This window comes from Lipotes vexillifer, unplaced genomic scaffold (genome assembly GCF_000442215.2).
Source record: "Lipotes vexillifer unplaced genomic scaffold, Lipotes_vexillifer_v1.1 scaffold1129, whole genome shotgun sequence".
In the NCBI taxonomy this organism is placed as follows: Eukaryota; Metazoa; Chordata; class Mammalia; order Artiodactyla; family Lipotidae; genus Lipotes; species Lipotes vexillifer.
The window spans coordinates 2,208,101-2,225,492 of record NW_006789022.1 but is presented as its reverse complement, the minus strand read 5'-3'; the positions used below and the strand labels follow the sequence as shown (position 1 = coordinate 2,225,492).

General features: G+C 57.7%; 3 protein-coding genes across 5 annotated transcripts in view; 2 read left to right on the top strand and 1 right to left on the bottom strand.

The window, feature by feature from the left end:
• PLCB3 (phospholipase C beta 3) overlaps nucleotides 1-2,805 on the top strand; it is a 17,056-nt gene extending 14,251 nt beyond the window's left edge. The window contains exons 23-31 of one of the 2 annotated variants that reach the window (XM_007462074.1): nucleotides 92-245; nucleotides 331-366; nucleotides 484-676; nucleotides 1,095-1,236; nucleotides 1,327-1,403; nucleotides 1,539-1,628; nucleotides 1,721-1,778; nucleotides 2,051-2,137; nucleotides 2,230-2,805. In XM_007462074.1, the coding sequence (XP_007462136.1) occupies nucleotides 92-245; nucleotides 331-366; nucleotides 484-676; nucleotides 1,095-1,236; nucleotides 1,327-1,403; nucleotides 1,539-1,628; nucleotides 1,721-1,778; nucleotides 2,051-2,137; nucleotides 2,230-2,433 (1,041 nt within the window). In that variant the 3' untranslated portion in view covers nucleotides 2,434-2,805. The remainder of the gene's footprint in view (nucleotides 1-91; nucleotides 246-330; nucleotides 367-483; nucleotides 677-1,094; nucleotides 1,237-1,326; nucleotides 1,404-1,538; nucleotides 1,629-1,720; nucleotides 1,779-2,050; nucleotides 2,138-2,229) is intronic. The other variant, XM_007462075.1, reaches the window with a different exon arrangement.
• A 2,149-nt stretch (nucleotides 2,806-4,954) lies between these two features.
• Nucleotides 4,955-15,707, bottom strand: BAD (BCL2 associated agonist of cell death). Its single transcript, XM_007462073.1, has 4 exons — nucleotides 15,662-15,707; nucleotides 15,181-15,375; nucleotides 6,087-6,280; nucleotides 4,955-5,462 (listed from the first exon to the last, which is right to left on the bottom strand). The coding sequence occupies exons 2-4, from the start codon at nucleotides 15,365-15,367 to the stop codon at nucleotides 5,337-5,339; spliced, it is 507 nt and encodes a 168-aa protein (XP_007462135.1). The 5' UTR covers nucleotides 15,368-15,375; nucleotides 15,662-15,707; the 3' UTR covers nucleotides 4,955-5,336.
• Nucleotides 15,708-16,260: 553 nt separating this feature from the next.
• Nucleotides 16,261-17,392, top strand: part of GPR137 (G protein-coupled receptor 137) — a 4,335-nt gene continuing 3,203 nt past the window's right edge. Inside the window, exon 1 of one of the 2 annotated variants that reach the window (XM_007462071.1) lies at nucleotides 16,261-16,373. The gene's annotated coding sequence lies outside the window, so the exon portion shown is untranslated. The remainder of the gene's footprint in view (nucleotides 16,374-17,392) is intronic. The other variant, XM_007462072.1, reaches the window with a different exon arrangement.

Below are 17,392 nucleotides of genomic sequence, written 5' to 3'. Positions count from 1 at the left end.
GGAAAAAAAAAAAAAAAAAAAAAAAAAAAAGGGTCTGGAGAGAACAGCATTTTTGGAAAGAGCATAGAGCATTCTACTTTCTCCCCCACAGGCTCAGGCTGGGCCGGAGACAAGCCAGGAGACCCAGTCTCAGCAGCCAGGGTCCCAGCTGACCCCAAACCCCACACCCAGCCCACTGGACACCTCCCCCCGCCGGCCCCCAGGCCCCGTCACCTCCTCCACCAGCACCTCCCTCAGCAGCCCAGGTGAGGGGCAGCCTGGAGTGGGCGCAGGGGCATAGCTCTGCTGCTGGCTCCTCCAGCTACTGACAGACTTGCTTCTGCTCTCCAGGTCAGCGTGATGACCTCATTGCCAGCGTCCTCTCAGGTAGGGGGCAGGCCTGTTCTGGGGGCGGGGCTACTCCTGGAGGGGGCAGGTGCTCTGGCAGGGTTGGTCTGCCCCGGCCCAGCCCAGCCCGGCCCATCTTTGCTCTGCTGCCCACAGAGGTGGCCCCGGCCCCGCTGGATGAGCTCCGAGGCCACAAGGCCCTGGTGAAGCTCCAGAGCCGGCAAGAGCGAGACTTTCGAGAGCTGCACAAGAAGCATCAGCGGAAGGCGGTTGCCCTCACACGCCGGTTGCTCGACAACCTGGCCCAGGCCCAGGCCGAGAGCAGGTGCCGGCACCGGCCGGGTGTCCTGTGAGTGTCCAGCCTGCCTGTGTGCAAGTGTGCTGCGTGCATGGATGTGAATATGAGAATGTGTGTGCACATGGGTTTTTGCACTAGGTGGGCGTGGAGGGACGGCCAAGCGCTGCCCCTTGACCCCAGGGAGGAGGGTTTGGTGCAAGGAAGACAGAGGAGTCTGGGTCCCACCCTCCTTCCGCCAGGGAGCGATACCTTTTTTGCAGTCCCCGTAAGAGTGTGTTTCCAGAGACTGTTGCCCAAGCAGGCTCCAAACATTAGGGTGGAGCTAACGGGCCTCCTCATTGGCGTAACAGATCCCACCCCTCTGGGCTGGCATCTCCCATTGCCTGCTGGAGTATGCCCTGTCCCCCTGCCCTCCCAGCCCAAGTCCATGTGACGACCTGAGCATCACCCAGAGGGGTTCTCCCCACAGAGGCGGGGAGGACGAGAGGGAGGAGGAGGAAGAGGTGAAGAGGTATCAAGAGTTCCAAAAGAAGCAGGTGCAGCGTCTGCTGGAGCTGAGGGAGGCCCAGGCGGACACAGAGGCCGAGCGGAGGCTGGAGCACCTGAGACAGGTGAGGGGGACGTGTGGCAGTGGGGGAGAGACTGCCTCCTGGACAGGCCTGTCACAGCCCGTGTCACCTGTTGGCCACCTGTGTCTATAGGCTCAGCAGAGGCTCAGGGAGATTGTCATGGATGCTCACATCACTCAGTTCAAGAGACTGAAGGAGATGAACGAGAGGTGAAGGCAGGGGATCTCATGGGCAGACCAGGGGGATACTCCCTGGTACCAGGGGGATACTCCCTGGTGCCAGGAGGAGGGCAGAGACCCCCTTGCTGCCATTGAAGCTTCCTCTTCCCCCACTGGCTCCTCCAGGGAGAAGAAGGAACTGCAGAAGATCCTGGACAGGAAGCGCCACAACAGTATCTCAGAGGCAAAGACCAGGGAGAAACATAAGAAGGAGGCGTAAGGGCATCAGGGCTGGGAGCCATTTGGGCGCTGGGCAGGCCGGGCCGGGTGCCTGGGCACTGAGCCCATCCTGCCTTGCTCCTGTGCAGGGAACTGACAGAGATTAACCGTCGACACATCACTGAGTCGGTCAACTCCATCCGTCGGGTGAGTGAAGCTCAGGTGCCACCCTAGCCCACCCCTGTTCCTTCAGTCATCGTAAACCTGTATCCTGGGGGCCAGCCTGGTGCTACGTTGCCCTAGAGGGATTTTTAGAGCCTTTTCCTTTGGGTCTGGAAGGTTTGCTATAAGAGTCATCTCAGGACCCTGGCCACAAAACTCCAGGAGCCTATGCCTGCCTGACTTCTGTGCCCAGGCAGAGCCCTGGGGTCCGGGCCCCTTCCTTAGAGACCCTTGGCTGAGCCCTTGACCCCCCACAGCTGGAGGAGGCCCAGAAGCAGCGGCAGGAACGCCTTGTGGCCGCGCAGCAGCAGATTCTCCAACAGCTGACAGAAGAGGAGCCCAAGGTGAGGCCTTGGATGAGGGCCAGGCAGGCAGGCGGCAGGTGGGCAGAGCACCGGGTGGCCTGGCTTTGCCTGTGATACTCTTCCTCCTGCAGCTGCTGGCCCAGCTGGCCCAGGAGTGTCAGGAGCAGCGGGAGAGGCTGCCCCGGGAGATCCGCCGGAGCCTGCTGGGCGAGACGCCGGAGGGACTGGGGGACGGGCATCTGGTGGCCTGTGCCAGCAATGGTCACGCGCCTGGGAGCAGTGGGCACCTGTCCGGCGCTGATTCGGAGAGTCAAGAGGAGACTACGAAGCTCTGAACTGGCTGAGCAAGAGGTGGCCACCAGGCCAGGGTGGGCACTGGGAGGAGGGCAGGAGGCTAAGACACTAAATGCTTTTTTTTTTTTAACTTTTTATCTTTAGAAATTTTATTTTTTTAAACTGGGGTGAGCACCCCACACTAACTCCCTTCCTTCACCCTCCTGGGGCCCCTTTAATCCCCAGTCCCTCCTTCCTGCCCTCAGTCCTAGGGAAGGTGCTGGGTGGGGACACCCACACCCTAGAGTGGGACTCATCTCCCTCACTTCCCCAGGGAACAGTGGGTGGAGACTTCGAGCTCCGGGAAGTCGGGGTCACGTTCTTTCTCTATCCTTTGGGGATTTTTTTACATGAATAAAAGTGGATTTCAGGGACCCTGTGTGCAGCGTGGTTTGGGGTGGGGCAGTGCTGGAGAGGATTCGGGCCCTAGATCTGGCTCTGCTACTTCTGGAGCCTCAGTTTTCTCATCTATAAAATGGGATTGTGGGATTGAGGTCAGGCCCCCAACAGAGGGTTGCTGGCTTTCAACCTTGAGACCTCCTTGCCCAGGAACTGCCTGCAGATCTTCCCAGTGACCTGACATCAGAGGCCCTCTGGCCTCCCCCAGGCTTTCCTGCCTCTATGCCCTCTGCCCTGGGCTATCACTCCTGCTCCCCTCTCCTCCCCCCACCCCACCCCACCCCACCCCCACCCATTACTTTTCTCCCTCCCGGGCTCTTCTTGTCCTCCCTTCACAGAGGCTCAGTCCTCTGCTTCAGGAAGCCTCCCCTGCACCCTCTTCCTGTTGCCTGATATGACCCAAGCACCCAGCATCTTCCGCTGAGGCTGCTCCGGGCCACACAGGCAGTTGACTGTATCGGGGCATGGACCTGTTAGGGGTGGAGCTGGGCAGCTCAGAACCTGCCCAACATCAGGGGACCTGGGCTCTCAGCAATAGGTGGGAAGTGGATGAGCCTGGAAGTGACCCTTGGGAGAAGGGAGGCTGACAGTCACAGACACAGGGGCTGGGAGACGCAGCATCCCCCTCATCCCTGTGAGGGAGACGTTATGCCTGTTTTGCAGATGAGGAAACTGAGGCCACAACTAAGTCAAGACGTCCTGACCTGGAGGCAGGGTGGGCCTGGACCCTCTATGGCAGACTGTCTTCGGCCAGCCTGGAGGACCTGCTCCATGCCTCCCCCTCCTGCCCTGGGACAGCGTGGAGTGGCAGAGACCCCGCAGCGAGGGTGCGGCTGGGTTCTGCAGCAGGGTCAGGCTGGCACTTCAAGGCCTCTCCCAGCTTCCTGGCGCTTCCCGGGCTGCCTCCCTCCTCCAGAGGAAGGCAGCCTCTTATCTGAGCTTACCTCCTGCCAATTGAGTGTTCTCTTTCTTTGTTTTTGCTGCAACCTCAGGCAAACAGATGGGGTGGGGAGGCCAGAGAAACAGGATTTCCAGAGCGGGGCCTTCCCAGGGCTGGGGACCTCTGCCTTGGGCCTTGCTCCCTTAGGATCAGTATCATTGCCCGGGCCTTCCCTGCTTCTGTGGTCAGGTCTGGTGCTAGCCCCAAAGCTGCCCTGTCCAGGCCCCTGAGCAGCTGACTCCCATCTTCCTGACTCCACACATAAACACTACACGTCAGTCCACAGGTCCTCAAAGACCAGGCTAAACTCCAAACTCCTGGGCATGACATTCCGACCCTTGAGAAGCCTGGTCTCTGCAGCTCCCCCATCCTTCCAAGGGTTTACTCTTTCCTCCACTGGGAATGACAGCCCCCTCCCCCATCTCAAGTCTCAGCTCTAGCTCACCTCCTCCCTGAAGCCGTCCCTGACTTTACCATGCCGGAGGGAGCCGCCCTCAACCCGCTTCCAGGCCCCTGTTATAGCACTAGCTGACGGTAACTCCACTGTGAGAGGCTGGCTTTCCCCTTGCCAGGAAGCTTGGGACAGCAGGGGCTGTGGCGTAATTCATCTCTGTGTACCTAGTACAAAGTGCTGGCTTGTCTGTAGGGGGCGCCAATAAATCTTTCTGAAACTGAGCTCTGAGCTCTGCTCCCAGGTCCTGGTGAAGCTTCTCGGGTTCCCTAGCGATCACTCTACTCACAGCCCTGAGCCGAGCTTTCCACCCCCTCCACCGCCCTACGCGTCCAGCCAGTTCCCTGAGGAGCGCTGGCCCCAGGCCGGCCACACAGTAGCTGTTCAAAAGGACTGACCCAAATAGGAACAAATGACCCTTCCCTGGGGGACTGCGGCACGGTTTGCAGTGCGTGGAATTCCGGCGGCCAGCCGGCCTGCAGTTCCCAATTACCATATTAGAGATAAGGACCTGGAGGTCCCCGAGGTCCGGTCGCGTTCCGCTTCCCGGAGGCCAAGCAGCCGTGGCTCTGCTCGCGGCCTCAACCCCTCTCTGATCTCGGTCCCATGATGTCACTCAGAAACAGCCTCAATTTCCCTTATATATAAAACGGGGGCACCTTTTGAAACTCTGTCAGTGTCACCGCTCGCCCTGCCCGCGAAGCCCCAAGCGACGGACATAGGAGACTCCACGGCACAGACGCGGGCTTTATTAGCACATTTCTAGCGAGCATCGGCCCGCAGCGTTACCGCGGAGGAAAGGGTTATGGCGAAGTTAGGGTTAATTCCGGCTCGCAACTGGCGAAGGAGACTGTGACAGCCCAGCGCCGGGGGCGGGGTCACAGGGCCATTTCCAGCACCTAAGGGCGGAAAAACTTCAAACCTTCCGATGGGGGCCGAGCCCCTCCGCGGTCCTCGCACACACCGGAAGGGAATTGGGCTCTGGGTCAGACCGCCTCCTTCTGAAAGGGACGAAACTAAGCCTCCTTTTTCATAAGGCCTGCAGAAAAGACTTCCGCCCACTCCCAAGATGGCCGCCAGCAGCGGTTCGGAGATTCGGGATGTGGGACAGAAGGTCACTGGGAGGAGGCGGGGCCTCCTCTCCCCAAGTTCCGGTTCCACCAGGACTGAAGGAAGCGCGTCCAGCTGGGGCTTTGTCGCATCTGCGTCGCTGTGCCCGCGCTCTTCGGACGAGGAAGTCCCTTCGGGGTGGGAGGAGGAAAGGGTTATGTGAATTAGCTTATCCTGGCACCTCGAGCTTGGCCCCTCCGCTTCCGGAATCCCACCGCCAAGTGAGATCATGGGGGAGATAAAGACAATAGCTGCCAGCAGGCCCTGTACCGAGGGGTCTCCGGACTACTAAGCATGAGATCGCTTGGGCCCTTAGGAATGGACTGGTTAGATCCCAGACCCTCCATGCCGGGGGCGGGAAGAGAGGATGCCTAGGACCCTGTAAGCGCCAGAGCTGGAGATCTGGCACCTGGAAGATGGGGCCGTAATTCGAAAATTAAAGGGGTTCCGAAATTGAGGTCCAGGAACCCGGATACCCGAAAGGGGTCGGTCAGGAGCACAGATGCCAGCATGCCCCGCGCTCAAAGGATTTGGGGAACGCAGGAGCCTTGGCCTTCTGGAGCGGGGTCTGGTTTACAGATCCCGAAATGCCCTGGGACTCGGGAAAGGACAGGCTGGAGGGAGGAGTCCCGAGACCGCAAATCCCGACATGCAGTGGGACTCGAATGGGACAGCCCAGTGGGAGGAACCCCGGGAATATAGGTCCCGGCATGCTCCGGGACTGCGGTGCCTCGTGCTCTTCGGCCGGAGCTCACCTTGAAGGAGCCGTGGAACTCGTCGCTCATCCTCCGGAGCTCGCGTCCATATCGCTGTGCAGCCCAGAGGTTGGGGGGCGCCGAGCGCGAGCGGCCCCGGAAGGGGCTGGGCTCCTCCTCCTCCGTCCCTTCTTCATCCTCAGTCCCCGCGGAGTAGGAGCTGTGGCGACTCCGGGTCTCCACAGCCCCAGTGCCTGCAGAGAAGGTCAGGGGGTGGGGACGACGTGAATCTTAACTCCTCTGTGCCCCCAGCCCTGCCGAAGCCCTCAGCATTAGCTCCGTCGGCCCGCTGTAGTCTTTGCGTGCACATCACACTCTACCTCTCAGAGCCCCAGTTCCCTCCTAAGGGAAGCTCATGGGGCTTTTGTGAAGATTCGAACTAACTTCTCACTAATCCCACAAATCTTAGTTGAGCCCCAATAATGGGCCAGGCCCTTAGTGTATAAAATGACTTTTCCTCTGTCCCTGGCACAGAATAAGGGCATAAGAACTAGTAGTTAGAGCTGCGAGTGCGAGATGCTGGGGCTTCCCAGCAACCCCCTGGGCCGGTAGCTCTTTCCTCAGCCCCATTCCCCCGCAGAGGAAACCAGTCCCCTGGATGAGGAGGTCGCCCCAGCCAGGCGACCTGCAGCTGGCCTGCCGGGGTCCATTTGTTTCACTGTTGTGGCCTACAGGAGACCTTGGGCCCCCAGAGAACAAGAGCCTGTCAGCAGCGTGTCTGTACCTCTCACAGCACCCACTTTGGAGAAACTGTCCAGAAAGGTCTGTTGACTTTAGGTAATACTTAGGGAGCACTTGCTGTGTGCTAGTAGGCCCTGGGCATTACTTCATTATCCTCCTAACCATCCTGGGAGGTGAGTACTAACATGGCTTCCGCTTTGCAGATGAGAAGACAGAGGCCTAAGAGAAGTTAAGACTTGCCCAGGGTCCCACGGCTGTGAAGCTCTGAGGCTAGAAGCCCCTAGAGGTTTGTTGGACTCCAGAGTCCAATGATTATCCATTGAGCTACTCTTCTTCCCTTGTCCAGCTGCCCTTCAACTCCCTGCACCTGTGCCCTCACCTCTCTGTGGGGATCAACATAGTCCTTACTACCAGTGACTGCACAAGGGTCACATAAAGAGTGGGCAAGTGCTTTGTAAGCTGAAAGGGCGTGATGGATCGTTATGCAAAGAGGTGTGTCCTGAGTTTGACCGACCTATGTACTGTGTGCCATCCCCCGAACTCCTGCCAACCCCACCCCCATACACAGTCTAGCAAAGACCTAGAACACTCCCAGGAGCAAAAATCCAGAGCTAAGTATAGAGTGAAGGGCAGGCATGGAAGATGTGCAGGGGCCCAGCGTCCACAGGGAGGCGTTTTGGAGAAAGTAAGATCTAGACCAGGTCTTGAAGCCAGGGGTAACTGTCTCATCCCCTCCCAAAAGGCCTGTGGGTCAGCTCCAGGGCTGCTGGGCCTCCAAGGGTCCCATCTCCAGACACATGGCTGAGAAAGCCAAAGAAGGAAGAGGGGGCTGGATCCAGAAAGGCCTAGGCTAAGCGGGTGGTCGGAGCTCCTGGGCTTCACCAAAGCCTGAGGTCAGGTAGGTAGGGAGACCATAAAGCCTTTGAGGAGTGAGTTGGCAGTGGGGAACGGGCAGCTAAATCAGCAGTTGGCATTGGGGGTGGGGGCTAAGGAGCTGAGAGCAGCAAGACCCCTGATGAGAATAGGCCCATCTGCAGAGCGCTGACCAGTTCCATGAGGCGTGGGCAGCAGGGCCGGGGTCCCCACCACCACCTTCCTGCTTTGTGACCTGGGGCCTTTTCTTTAATCCCTTGGGGCCTCAGTGTAGTCCTCTGTGAAATGGACCCCAGACCGCAGGACCTCTACAAGAACAAATGACACAGGGAGAGCACCCAATTCTGCATTTTTCATGTCCCGCAGGCTCCCAGCTTCCCAGTGAGGCAGAGGCCAAGTTCTCCCTATTTCACACATGAGGAAGTAGAAGCACAGAGAGGTTAGGAACTTGCACAGGGTTGCACAGCTGGTACACCCTGCCCGGTCACTTAAATGCTCAGGAACCATCAGCTATTATTTTCCTTTACCAGCACTAAGAATACACACACCTCCACACTTGACAGATGCAAGGCCCAAGGGTCAGAAGATGAGTGATGGGCAGGTGGGCACTTGGTTTGGGCACTGCACCCTCGCCTAGGAATCAGAACAAGCAGAAGAGCACTCGCTGTGTCGGGTTGGAAGTGTGCTTCATGTATATCAATTCCTTACGTCCTCATCACATCCTATGAAGGAGGTTACTCCCTGTCCCCATTTTACAGAGGAGAAAACTAAGGCACAGAGAGGGTAAGTAACTTTCCAAAGGTCACACAGCTAGTAGATGGCAGAGCTGGGATTCCAACCCAACCAGTCTGGCTCCTGTGCCTGTGTGCTTAACTCTCATGCCCCCGGCTCCCCCCAGCAGCACCACGGGCCACCTTGGGGGCTCAGGTTTGGGAAGGCACCCCTGGTCCTTCTGTAAGTGCCAGCTCTACCAGCGGCCTACCCTAAGGAGTGGGGATTTTTACCAAAGCCATGGATTTAGCAACGCCAAGCCAGCCATTGTCAAAATGACACTCCTAAGTGTAAACTGAACATTTAAGTGTCCTTCTGTTTACTAGAAAAAAGTCTGAGGGATTTTCTGTGAATTCCCAGGGGGACGTGGATATGCCCCCTCCCACCCTATGCATCCAACCTTCAATCAGCTCTCACCCCTACATGCCCCGGGGCATGGCAGAGGTGGCCTCTCCCAGTTTGGGGAAGGTAAGTGTGAGAGTGGGCGTGGCTCCTGTCTGGTTGTGAGCATGGGTGGGTGCCCAGGCCTGCCCACTCACACCATCCTTCCAGAGAGCCTGCCTGGGGCTGGGGTGGGGAATTGGGAGGGGCCTAGGGCTGGAGGTTCCCCGAGGCCCACCACCAGGCTTTAAGTTCTTTACCCATTGGGCTTCTGGGTACGTGCATGGAGCTGGACACATCCATGTTCATGCTTCTGTGAGCATCCTTGCACACTTCATTAAAACAGTGATGTTCCAGACAGTTTAAAGCAGTGAGGCTTTGCCATCAGGCAGGGCTGGGTTTGGATCCTGCTCTACCACACGTGGGTGGTTCACTTACTGCTCGCCCCCAGCAGGAGAGCAGCGTGGCACTCCTCCCTGAGCAGGTACGCTGCCTGTCGTGTCTTGGCCCAGGCTTCCTGTGTCCCCAACGCCGTTTGGGGTATGAAAGCCCCTTACTGTCCTGTGGAGAACATACCCCCACCTTGCACAGAGCTGAGGAAATCAGAAAACACTAAAGCAGAGGCTGGCAAATGTTTTCTGTAAAGGGCCACATAGTAAATATTTGGGGCATTGCAGGCCACACAGTTTCTGTTACAACTACTCAACATTGCAGTCATAGCTTGAAAGAAGCCAGAAACAATATATACATGGCTGTGCATTGCTGTATTCCACCAAAATTGTATTTGGGACATTGAAATAAAATATTCTTCTTCTTTGGGACTTCCCCGGTGGCACAGTGATTAAGAATCCGCCTGCCAATGCAGGGGACACGGGTTCGAGCCCTGGTCCGGGAAGATCCCATGTGCCGCGGTGCAACTGAGCCCGTGCGCCACAACTACTGAGCCCGCGTGCCACAGCTACTGAAGCCTGCACGCCTAGAGCCTGTGCTCCGCAACAAGAGAAGCCACCGCAATTAGAAGACCGTGCAACACAGCGAAGAGTAGCCCCCGCTCACCGCAACTAGAGAAAGCCCGCGCACAGCAACAAAGAACTAATACAGCCAAAAAAAACACCTTCAGTGGCTTCCCATTGCCTATGAGATAAACTCCAAACTCCTGGGCATGGCCTTCAAGGCCCTTACGTTATGGTTCTAACCTACACTTCCTTGCCTGCCATTAGAGGGGCATTGGTTATTCATGTCTCTTAACCTCTCTGAATGAACGGCAGTCCCCAGGTCTCGGGGCCTGGGCCAACTCGCTGTAACAATAACAACTGCAGTAATAGAACAGCAAACACTCCTCTGTGCTAGGCACTGTTTCTAAGCACTTTTCCTGTATTAATGCATCAGATTCTCACAACCCTATGAGGTGGGACTAGTTCTATTCCCATTTTATGGACAAGAAAACTGAGGCACCCAATGTTCATCGCAACCTAAATGTCCATCGACGATGCATGGATAGAGAAGATGTGGTATATATATACAATGGAATATTACTCAGCCATAAAAAAGAATGAAATAATGCCATTTGTAGCAACATGGATGGACCTAGAGATTACCATAGTAAGTGAAGTCAGAGAAAGAAAATATCACATGATATCACTTATATGTGAAATCTAAAAAAATGATACAAATGAACTTACTTACAAAACAGAAATAGACTCACAGACATAGAAAACAAACTTAACGGTTACCAAAGGGGAAAGGAGGTGGGAAGGGATAAATTAGGATTTGGGGATATTTTTTTCTTTTTGGCCATACCATGCTCAGCTTGTGGGATCTTAGTTCCCCGATCAGGGATTAATAACCTTAATGGAAAAGAATCTGAACAGGATTATATATATGTATATGTATGTATAACTGAATCACTTTGCTGTACATCTGAAACTAACACATCATTGTAAATCGACTACACTTCAATTTTTTCTTTTTTTCTCTCTTTTTTTTTTTGTGATACGCAGGCCTCTCACTGTTGTGGCCTCTCCCATTGCGGAGCACAGGCTCCAGACGCGCAGGCTCAGCGGCCATGGCTCACGGGCCCAGCCGCTCCGCGGCATGTGGGATCTTCCCGGACCGGGGCACGAACCCATGTCCCCTGCATCGGCAGGCGGACTCTCAACCACTGCACCACCAGGGAAGCCCACACTTCAATTTTTTAAAAAGGAAAAACAAAGAAAACTGAGGCAGAGTGAGTTAAGTAACCTGCTCAAGCTCAAGCTACCAACAGAGGGGAGAGCTGAGTTTGAACCCTGCAGTCTGGCCCAGGGCCTGGCACTGGGCTGCTTCTCCCACTGCATGTCCTTCCCTCTCCATCATCCATGCATCAGCCGCCCCAGGCTATGCAATGGAGCTGTCACAGCACACAAGGTGGCCACAGGCCTGCCCTGGGAACACACGCAGTCCACTACAGCAGGGGTGTGGAGGCAGGGATTATGAAGAGTGACAGGATCCTGCCCATCTGGAGGGGGCAGTGGCCCTGTGGCTCTGGCAGGTCACTGACACTTGTGGATCTTTTATGGAAAAATTGCTTTTTAGACATCGAAAACTTAAGTCCAAAGTTTAAGGATGGGCATCCCTGGTGGCACAGTGGTTAAGAATCCACCTGCCAATGCAGGGGATACAGGTTTGAGCCCTGGTCAGGGAAGATCCCACATGCCACGGAGCAACTAAGCCCGTGAGCCACAACTACTGAACCTGCGCTCTAGAGCCCGCAAGCCACAACTACTGAGCCCACGAGCCGCAACTACTGAATCCCACGCCTAGAGCCCGTGCTTCACAATAAGAAGCCACTGCAATGAGAAGCTTGTGCACCGCAACAAAGAGTAGCCCCTGCTCGCTGCAACCAGAGAAAGCCTGCGCGCAGCAACAAAGACTCAATGCTGCCAAAAATTAATTTAAAAAAAAAGTTTAAGGAATCCAGTGCAGTCCTCTTACATGGTGGCTATTTTCTCCCCTGCAGGCCTCCTCATGGCTGGACCTGGAGCTGGGATAGGCATCCCCTTGGCTTATTGCTGCTTCAGACCATTCTCACTCCCTCCTCCACAAATCTAGTTTCTTGGGCTGTGCCACCCTTCCCGCTCCGGGCCTCAAGCACCCACTGCCCACAGGGTGGGCCCCTCATGGGTGCAGGAGATTACTGGAGCTCCCTGCTGCTCTCTCCCCAGCCACTCCCTTAACCACTCGTGTCTTCATTCATTCATATCACCGAAGTGGTCCTTCCCAGCTCCCTGCCTTGGCACCCCAACTCTAATGATGCTGGGACTCCTCACACTTGGCCAGCTTACATTGCACACTAGCTACCTCTCTCACTGGGCTGAGACCAGCACAGGTCTGGTTAAGGCCAACTCCCTGCCAGTTCCCACAGGCAGCCGACTGGCCAGTGGGGCTGGAGAAAAGCACAGCTGTGCCACCTCAGCTCAAATTCACGGCCACAAGACCTAGCGGCACCCTAGATGTTGCCCAGCACACCTTCCACACTCCATCCTCTAGGCCAAGACAACCACTTCAAACCTGCTCCTCTCTCCCCCTCAGCGCCCATCCCTCTCCCAACCCTCACTCCGGCTCAACACCTGGCTTCCTTTTACCAAGAAACTGGAAGCACCCACGAGAGAGACTTCTACTAGTTCCCACGAGGTATCTCCCTCTGCCCTCCACCGCTCTTAGCTGAGCCGCCCCTCCCCTGCACACCAGACTGCTCTCTCCTACCCAAGGACACCTCTCCAGCAAGCTTCCCTTCTCTTCTGCATCCTCCAGTATTTTCCTCGCTCCTGGATTACTCCATCAGCTTACAAACATGCTCTTTTGGGAATTCCCCGGAGGTCCAGCGGTTAAGACTCCACGCTTCCACTGCAGGGGGCATGGGTTCCATCCCTGGTTGGGGAACTAAGATCCCACAAGCCGCGCGGCATGGGCGCCCCCCACCACCAAATGCTCTTTTCATTTCCCTTTCTATCGTAAAAGACAGAATAAAACAACCCTTCCTCGACTCTCCTTGGGCCTTCAGCTGCCACCCGCTCCTGTTCCTCTTTGCCAGAGCTCGGCTGCCAAGAGCGGGTGGGCTCCCCTTTCTACCTCCAGTTCTCTTCCTATCATCCCTCCCCACTTGCCACCCAAGCTGCACTGGCCTTGTGTTGAGTCCAGTGCTCTACTCGCAGTCCTCCTCCAGCGGCGGCCCTGGAAGGAGCCTCACGGGTTCAGCTCGCCCTTTCCTTACCAGACCGCTCCCTCCTTCTCAGACCCCAGTGCTGACTCCTCCTCTCCTGCTGCCGTCTGCAGACTGGATCCCCAGGCTCAGTCCAGCTCCTCCCCTGTCTACACTGGCTCCCAGGGCCCACAGAACAATACATCAGCGACTGCCAACTTCTACAGGTATCTATCCCTACTAGAAGTCTCCATCTGGATGCCCAAAAGGCACCTCTAACCTGCTCTGGCCCAAACAGGCCTCCTGATCTCACCCCACGCCGTCTCAGTTCCATCTCAGTTAAGAGCGACTCCATCCTTCCAGGTGCCCAGGCCAGATCCCTTGCGGCCATCTTCTCTGTGCCTCATACCCCGCATCTGTCTGCCAGCAAATCCTGCCAGCTGTACCTTCAAAAGAAACCTAGAGTCCAGCTGCTTACCACTTCCACTGCCACCAGCCTGGCACAGGCCTCTATCCTCCCCTGTGGCACCGCCCCTGCCTCTGCCCATTGCAGACCCAGCTCAACACAGGGGCCCTGGTGATTCTCTCGAGGTCCAAATCAGATCAAAGCCCTCTAGGTTTTCACTCAAAGTGAAAGCCAGAGTCCTTACGTGGGCCTTCAAGGCCCTGTCCATCGGCCCCTCCCCCTCCCTTAACTCTTGATGAGTCTCCAACCTCCCTCCCCTCACTGGCCTAAACTGTGTCCTGACCTCAGGGCCTTTGCATGTGCCCTTCCCTCCGCCTGCAGGTCTCTGCCTGCATCTGTCTTCCCAGAGACCTCTGCCTGGCTCACCCCTCATTGATTCTAGCCTTTGCTGAAATGTTGCTTCTTACCAAGGCCCACCCTGACCACCTCAGTTAAAATCACTCCCCCGGCCCCCCAGTACCCTGGATTCCAATGAGAAAGTCAAGAGTGTGTCATGTAGTGCATCATCTTCTAATGCATTATATCACTCACTACTTTGTTTCTTTGTTTATGGTTTGTCTCCCTCCACCTACTAGAATGTGGGCAACCACAAGGGCAGGGGTTTCTCTCTTCTGGTCACTGATGAACCCCTGGCAGCTGGAACATACATTCAGCACTTGACACAGAAGATGGGAAGGGACAGCCAGGTGGGGGGGGGTAGAAAGCTGTTTCAAGCAGAAAAACAGCAAGTGCAAAAATCTGGGAGTTAAAGAAAACCTGCGGAGTTCAGTGTGACAGACAGCGGGCTAGGGAGGGCTTTTTGTTTTGTTTGGTATTAGAGATTATACCCCTGACTAATAACTGAATACCAACCTTTTTGTTTGTTTCTTTTTTTTTTTGGCTGCGCTGCATGGCTTGCAGGATCCTAGTTCCCTGACCAGGGACTGAATCCGGGTCCTAGATAGTGAAAGCACTGAGTCCTAACCAATGGACTGCCAGGGAATTCCCTGGGGAGGGGGTCTTAATAAGCCTTCCTGCTCCTGAAAATGGGAGGGCGGTCAATTCGGCTTCCACAGGTGAGGGACATGAGTTTTGTTTTCAGAAGATCTCTGTGGATGTTCCAGGTGCCAAGGCTTGTGCTGGCCACTGGGGAGGTGGGGACTACAGAGAAATGGCCACTGCCCTCCAGGGCCCATCCTTCCATCTCAGTGCTGGGTCCCCCTCAGTAGGTGTGGAGGACAGCTGATGCTTCCCCAGCCCCACACAGACCTGCTGCCTGGTAGGGCTGCCTGCCTCTTGGGGTCACCTGGCCTTGGCAACTGGCAAGGACAACCCGCGTGTGGGTGTGAGCCACAGAGCTGGAAAGAACATAGCTGGGGCTGGAAGGCTGCATCCCAGGATCTCAGGGAAAGTGCTAGCCTGGGGCAGGGCACCACCAAGTCTTCTAGCCCCAAGGAAATGCCAAGCAAGTGTGACCTAAGGCAAGTTGCCTCTCAGTGATTCTGTCCTGGCCCTAAGCTAAGAGCTACATACTTTGACCACTTACTAAGCACCAGCTCTATAATTGCTTCTTAGGTATTCCTAATCATCCCCACAGCACTACATTGGTGGCGACTAATTGCTCTCTTTTACTGAGGAGGAAGCTGAGGTGCAGAGAGGTTAGGGACTTGCTCAAAGCCACCCAGTGAGTGTGGATGTGGCTGGGGTGCAGGGAGCTACTGGGCTGGAGGCCAGGTGGTTGTTTTGGGGGCAGGGGTGCCTACCTCCATGGTGGCTGCTGCTGGCTGGCTGCCCCTGCTGGTGACCAGCTTCCCCCAGGAGGCCTGGGGCCGTTTGCCGGTGCTTGCTGGGACCTGGGGGCCTGTCCCCTGTGGGGCTGGGGCCCAGGCCCCTATCTGCAGGGCTGGAGTCTTCCTGCTCACTCTGCTCAAACTCTGGGATCTGGAACATGCTCTGGGCTGCGGGGGTAAGATGGTAGGTGGTTAGGGCACAGCTGGGGCTAACGGGGGCCGGCGGTGGGGGTGGGGAGGGGCGCAGGCATCCCTGGCTCCCTCGCCCACCTCAGAACCCCAGGTCCACCCTGCCTCCCAGGCCCCCATCTGTCCGTTGAGTCTGGCCCGGCAGGAAGCTCAACCTACCCACCCAGGATCTAAATCTCTCAGAGCCCTGGGGCGGTAGAGCAGCCCCAGGCCCCTACCCAGGCCTCGGCCAGACCCGCCCGTGGTGACGGCACACAGGTCTCACCCCAAGCCCGATCTCGAGGCCCCTGACCCGGGCCCGCCGCGTCCCTCTAGCACCGAGGGAGCCCGGCCCTAGTTGCCTGGGCAACGGGAACTGTCACCGACACGGCCCAATCAGCTCTAGAAATGTCACTAACTGGCCAGCAGGCGGGGCCACTAACGGCCCGGGCCCCGCCCACCACCTTCCTCCTGGGTACCTTCTACGTCTCCGGATGCTCAGCTCCCGACTTCCTTATGCCTTGGGCGTGTGTGGGAGCAGATGAGGGGTTCTTTGGGATCCCCATCTGGGGGCCAGCTCCTGCTGACGAGTCCTTCAGGCCCTCTGGGCCTTAATTCCCACCCCTGTATAATGGGGATAATGACACCTCCCTCAGGAGTCGGTGATCCTTGTAAACTGAGTGGTGATTACTGTGGGTGAAGGCGCTTTGCAAAGCCGTAATTGAAGCTCAGCCGTCGGATGCAACTGTTGTTGTTGTCACTGCTCCGTCAGAACCGAGTGGCCGACTCGGGAAGTCCCCCTCCCTCCTCCCCGCGGTGGAAACCTCGCACCGCCCGCATCAGGGGCGCCACTGCCCGCGCCAACTCGGGAGCACTCGAGATAAGCGAGGGAGCCTCCGCCCTGGCAGGATGACTGCCCCGGCGCAGAAGGGACAGGGGCCCCTGTGAGGGTGACCATAGGACTCGCGGAGCCTCGCGCCTGGCAGACGGCGGGCCAGGTGAGCGGGAACCGCCGCCGGCCTGGGAGTGCGCGGGCCGGCTAGCGCGGGCTGCGGGGCCTGGCGGGATAAGGCCCGGGGGCGGGCCCCGGAGGCCATCTTGGCTGAGGGCGGAAGTTTCGTTCAGAGACCGGGTGAAGGGAAGTCGTTACAGCCCCGGGTCGGGCGGCATGATCTCGATTTGAGGATGGGGAAGAGAAGCATGGGAACTGCCGGCCCCCCAAAGAAGCAAGGGCAGCTGGCCCCGGGCAGTGCCCACCCGGGCGCTGGCCGGACGCGGCGCAGCCCAAGCGTCACGGCCGGTCGCCGCCTCTTGTAACCCCTGACGCCCGCCGGCGGCGCAAGTCGCGCCAATTCTCGAACGGTTCCGCGCCGGGCGCGGCGCGGTTCTGCGTAGCAGGGGCCAGACTCTGAGCAATTTGCGTAGCGAACGGTGGCCGCGCAGGCGCAGGAGGGGGCGGAGCAGCGGGAGCCGGGGAGCCGGAGCCCCGCGTCCCAGCGACCGGAGCCGGCTACCCCATCGGCGGCCTGAGGACCCGGCGTCGGCCTCCTCCCGCCCCCCGCGTCTGGAGAGTAGACGCCGTGGGGGGTGGGGTGGGGGCAGCGTCCGGAATCCCGAGGACGGAAGGCAGAGGCCCTCCCCATCCGGATTGTGGGAGGGGAGAGAGTCCCCCAGTTTGGGGAGGGGGAGAGCCAGGCGTTGAGCGTCCCCAGCAGCGGCCGCTACCCTGAGCAGACTGGCGTTGGCCGGCTCTCCCCCTCCTGCCAGGACGACTCCAGCGACCAAGACCAGGGACCACCCTTTTTCAGACTCTGCACCTCCACCCACCTCCCCACCCCCGGCTCTGAGAGCAGTGCTCCCATCCCCCTCTGCCCTGGAGAGGAAAGGCTGTCCTTCCACACCCCTGAGTGAGGGGCCCAGGTTGCCTGTGCCCCGCAAAGGCAAGGGTCCCTCTATTCGGGGGGGGGGGGGGGGGCCGGGCCACCCCCAACTTCTTTACCCCTGAGCTCCCCACCTC